Genomic DNA, 5,153 nt, shown 5'->3' on the forward strand with positions numbered 1-5,153 from the left:
AGAGTGTCAAGACCAAAAGTGAGCTAAACCAGGAATAGTTACATGGAGCACGCGTGTAGCGTTGTGTCCCACAGTCACTACGCAACCCTCTGCCTTGCACACGCCGCAGCACTCTCCAGGTAGCTTCGTATACTTAAAACCCTGTTTTGAAAGAAATAAAGAGGAAATGGCATTGAATTGGGATACTGACCTTAACTGGTGGACTTTTGAGCTGCGTGGGGCAGGAATTACTGACATGACAACAGCACTCACCGATGGGCAGTAGGTGTCACAGATAACAGGCTTGCACATCACAGCGGGCCATGAGTAGGAGGATTCAGAGCACGTACATTCTTCACAGGGGCCTGATGGAACGACAGCTCCAGGCTAGGGCAAGTCAGAAAAAAGTCACCATCAGTCGATAGGAGCAAGTTACTTTGTGTATATACATCACACACACTACAGAGCTGAGCTGTGTACGGGCTAAACTGTCCTTAAACACCAGTTTGGTTGGTTCGTCCAAGCAGTTTCTCTTGTTGGTAATACTGTTTTGGAATTAAATTCCGCTAATGCAGAGAGCGGAAAATACTTTTGCTTGTGGGAGGCTGTTGATATGCTGACCTCGCTTAAATAATTAATAATGTTTTCTCTCAGGCCTTTCTGCAAAATATGGCCCGTGACATGGCCCTCAAAACCATCCCCCTGTGTGAAGGTGTATCCTTATAGCGAGTTACTGTGTACTTACTGGATAGTAGGTTTCGTTGACTACACAGCCCTGTCCTGTAAAGAAGGGAGAAAGACGGTGTCATAGAGCTGTCAGGTTGAGCAGAAGCATGTGGGAAAAACCTGCTGCTTTGTGACTCACTATGACAACACACAATTTGCATCTTTCTCCTTTAAGGTGTTTGTATTCCTAAACTCAGGCAAACGCAGCTGTGAGTAAGGGGCGAAGCGGGTGCGGGTGCGTGGTACTTACTGCATTCAAAGGTAGGACAGCAGTCTCCGGGCTGTATGATGGTGAGCGCTTCCTGTCCCTCTAGGCACTGCGGGGGGACCCCGGGGCAGAGGCTGGTGTTGCAGTCTGGTTAAGGGGAGAGAAGAGTTTTTAACGGAGAGCAGTTTTGGCCTGCGTGACCTGCAGAGCTCTTCCCGTGGGGCAGCTACGGTGGTGCTGACACAAGCCAGTTTAACGACTAATTCAGTTTATTTGCCTAGACGCTTTTCAAGTAAATGGGCTTTTCCACAACTTTGGTAAAACAAAGCATTGTCTGAGAGGAATAGAGTGGGTTTCAATGTTAAATTGTAGGAGATTTGCAACAACTCTGTAGAATTTTTTATTCTAAATTTGTTCTCTGCAGGCAGCTGGTAAGTGCTCTGCAAGAAAGTCCTGAGAAAAGCATTATGGACTCAATGCAAAGTAATAAAAAATTGAGAAGTTGTTGCTGTAGTTGCTCCAAATTAATACAGGATATTCCCCATGAGAAAGAACTAAGTACTTACAGCACTCAATCCTGGTGCAGCATGGGTCTTCTGGTAACGGCACCAGAACAGGCATGTAACCTGGTTCATCACAAAACACTTGCTGTGTCAGAGGACATCTGTGTTTTGTGCATTGTATTTGAAGAGTGTATTTGTCACAGTAACATTCCTGGCAATCTTTTGACCATTCTTCTCCTGGCTATATAAAACAGAAAAAAAAAAGAAAAAAATTATATAAATGCATACAAAATTGTTCTGTTTGTTTCTAGTATTTTTAGATTTTATAAGAAACCCTCAAACTGAAGCTAATTAGGGGAAGATGCTGGAGGCCGATGAAAGTTCTGAGCGTGTTCACCCACCTATCACTTTCTATTTATTAGTAATGTTAGTAGAGGGACACGAGAGGTCTAAAGGAGAAGTGACTGAACTTTGCGTGCATTTTTAAATAAATTATCATATGACATATTCCTTTGCACATTAGGTTACAGAGAGAAAGGTCTGTAATTGATATGCAGACTATCGGCATTATCAGCAACAGGCAAACTTTGTTGTCCATCTGTCCCTCCATCTCCAGGGTCTTCAGATAGCCCAATTTATGGAAATAAAAGCAGCACAAAGTTCTGCTACGACCAGCTATCTCTTCTTTCTTCTCTCTCTCCTTTTTTCTTTTTTTTTTTATTTTATTTTTAGTGTATGAGGTGGTGGTTATTGAAAGAATATCCCATCAGTTACTGTTAAATTTCCTAGGGAGTAATGTGGTTTCTGCTCTGGCACTCACAATTATTTTTAAGACTAAAAGGAAATGAACACTTGAAAAATCCCCAAAGTTTCCCCCAACCTAAGCAAAACTTTGTCTTGCTTCTCCTGTCTCTGCCTGATAAACAACATCGGTTGTGATACTCACCATTCTGGATACTCCGTTTAATTCCATACAATCTAGAAAGGAAGGGAAAAATAACAAATGGAGATTTACACCACTGAAAGCTGACACAGAGCAGTGAAATTGTGCAGTTCAAATACAAATACCGTGACGATAAAACCAATAAGAAAATGACTATGCAGAGTAGTTCTTCTGGAATGTAGGATTCTACCATCTTGGTAGAATCTCATGTGGGGACCTTGGTAGACTCCATGAGACCTTGGTAGGTCTCATGTGGGGAAGGAAAAAAGGTAATATCGGTTATTGTTCCATTTTTAGATGGGGAGACGAAAGGAGCTTAAAGATGCTGATTTGCCCATGATCTGACCCTGGTGGCCGAACACAGGCCTCCTGACTATCAATCCCGATCTCTCTTTATTCCCCAAATTAACTACAGGTTACTTACAGCATCCAGGGACACAGAGGTCGCTGTCTCTACTGACAAGCGTCATTCCTTGAGGACAGAAACATCCTTCACTTACTCCATAGCCAGGAAGCTCGATCATGCTAGAGTGGGAGGAAGGCGAGGATTTGAGTACAACGTTTTTTGCAATGGAGCAGGAGACAGAGCGGCCTGTGTAGAAGGTCACCATGTCAGGTACATAGGAGACAAAAGAATTTGAAGTGCGACAGGAGGTGTGTATTCATAAAGCTGATTGGTATTTATAAATCTATCATTAATTATCCGAATTTGTAAGACACTGCATTATGAAGTAACTTCATTTTTTAACGCAAGTAGAGAACGTAAAAATAGAAAAAGAGAAAAATATAAGCAGTTGTTTTGCAGTGGTTTCGTTGGGGTTTTTTTTGTCTTTCCATACCTGTCGTCACAGGTAACAGGATTAATGGGCCCACAAGGTTTGTATACCGTGTTTGCTGGACAGTTGTATGCTGTATGGAAAAAGAAGAGGAAAAGATCAAAAATTGAGAGTACATGCATTTTTCAGTAAAAGCGACTACAGCTTTGTCTTCCTCTGCAGCTTCTGTGAGTAAGGGTGTATTTTTGTAGGCACAGTCAAGTGTACATGTAGGATGTGCTTCCTGGATCAAACACTAATTACTACCCTTTCTCACACACGTTTTTGAGTTCCGCGCTACTTACGGCATACGTTGTTGGTCGCTGCTCTCCAGTCAATGCAGACCCCTCTAGCAGCACACTCTGTAGCATAGATCTCCAAACTGGAGCACTGCATGGATTCTTCGGCTATGCGACATCCATCAAAAACACAGCCTTTGAAAAAGGGTTCTGGTGGTATCACAGCGTGGCATGGCGCGAAAACCCTGCAGGCGGCAAAGAAACCAACCCCTTTTTTGTTAACCAGTCGATGTATTGAATCTGTTCCCGTCAGACAGTGCTTCCCAGTTAATGGCACATGACTTTGTTTCAGGAAGGAACGTGTTACAAGAAACAAACCCCTAAGAACAGCTGATAATCTGGGAGATAGATTCAGGAAAGAAACAGTTTGGGAATTCAAAGGTCCAATTTTTTCTGAAGAAGTTAATGGTCATAGCGTTTCTGTATGCGTACACAACTTTCCATCAGTCGGACACCAGAAATTTAATGAAAAAGGCAACTGCATCAGATCGAGGGAAAAAGAGATGGTAGAAGTAGCTGAGAGAGAGGAAAATAGCTCATACAATAGCTGATAACCCATTAGACCCCACAGCAAACGCAGGAAAGGGGGCCTTTAAAAGTGACCCAGCTGAAAACAAGCTTTTGTCAGAGCTCACACAGGTTTAGGAAACGCTGCAGGAAACAAGCCTTTGGGAAACCCCTGTTTTGCACGAAACGTACAACGAGTGGAGGGTGCTTTGGGCTGAGGTGTTTCTATCTGCTCCATTAACCGGGTTGGTAACCAGGTTCTTTATGGTCTGTAATGAATGTCCACTTCAAATTTAGAGTTCAGTCTTTAATGAATAGTGTAACTAAGGGTGAGGGAGCATGCCCTGGAAGGAAGGGAGGGAGAAAGATAACGTAAATCTGTGTGGTTGCAATTCAGGGAATATGGCTTTAGTGCTTGCTGCATCCCTGGTTTTCTGACTTCACCTCTCCTTGCTCAGTTCTCTTCGGCACGCAAGGCGTTAAAAAAGAGCCGTTTCTTTTGCAAAGGCCTTTTACTATATATCTCCTGTCATTAAGCTGACATTTTCAGCTATTGCTGCATGCTGGGGCTATAGTTCTTACTCTTCTTTTAAGAATCTGAGCCGGCTTTGTCTAGAAAGCGTGAATTAATTTAGTTATTTTCTTACTCGCTCCAGATAAGCTTGCAGAGAGGTGGCGTTTCACAGTGAGGCTTTGGTGGAGGTGTGGTTATTTTCGGGGGTACTGGTACTCCATGGCACGTCTGGTTGTTATCAACGATCCAGTGATGAGCCATTTGAGGACAGGAAGAAATGATCTTACCACTTGGTAAGCGGCATTCATCTAATTTGTTATTGGAACATGTTCCTGGAAAAGACACCAAACGTAATGTCAGAGACGCACTGTACGTTACTGTGCTGAGAGCACGTTTAGATCTGATGTGCTCGTGAAATGAATAAGATGCTTTGCTTCACAGTTATATGAACTTTGATTTTAGGGAAACCCAAACAAACCTGTAACTGCTGCCCCACAGAAAAAAAAACAGGTTGCTGAAATGTTGAGATTTTGCTCGCACAGAAGTTGAAGAGCAGAACTATTTTCATTTCCACTTTACTACCATGAAAACATTTCTGTCAGTCAGGAGACTGCGTGGCCAGAGGAGGTGAGAAAAACCATGGGCGGGCGGGGAAAGAG

General features: G+C 43.1%; 1 protein-coding gene across 1 annotated transcript in view; it reads right to left on the bottom strand.

Moving 5' to 3' along the window:
• The window catches only part of LOC104489537 (mucin-5AC-like), a gene marked incomplete at its 5' end in the record, with an annotated part of 11,510 nt that overhangs the window by 3,181 nt on the left and 3,176 nt on the right, over window positions 1–5,153 (bottom strand). Inside the window, 7 exons of the mRNA XM_010131708.1 lie at window positions 253–366; window positions 725–759; window positions 956–1,060; window positions 2,363–2,394; window positions 3,199–3,268; window positions 3,480–3,658; window positions 4,628–4,826. Coding sequence (XP_010130010.1) covers window positions 253–366; window positions 725–759; window positions 956–1,060; window positions 2,363–2,394; window positions 3,199–3,268; window positions 3,480–3,658; window positions 4,628–4,826 — 734 coding nt within the window. The remainder of the gene's footprint in view (window positions 1–252; window positions 367–724; window positions 760–955; window positions 1,061–2,362; window positions 2,395–3,198; window positions 3,269–3,479; window positions 3,659–4,627; window positions 4,827–5,153) is intronic.

This window comes from Buceros rhinoceros, unplaced genomic scaffold, assembly GCF_000710305.1.
Source record: "Buceros rhinoceros silvestris isolate BGI_N320 unplaced genomic scaffold, ASM71030v1 scaffold33532, whole genome shotgun sequence".
Taxonomy (NCBI): Eukaryota; Metazoa; Chordata; class Aves; order Bucerotiformes; family Bucerotidae; genus Buceros; species Buceros rhinoceros.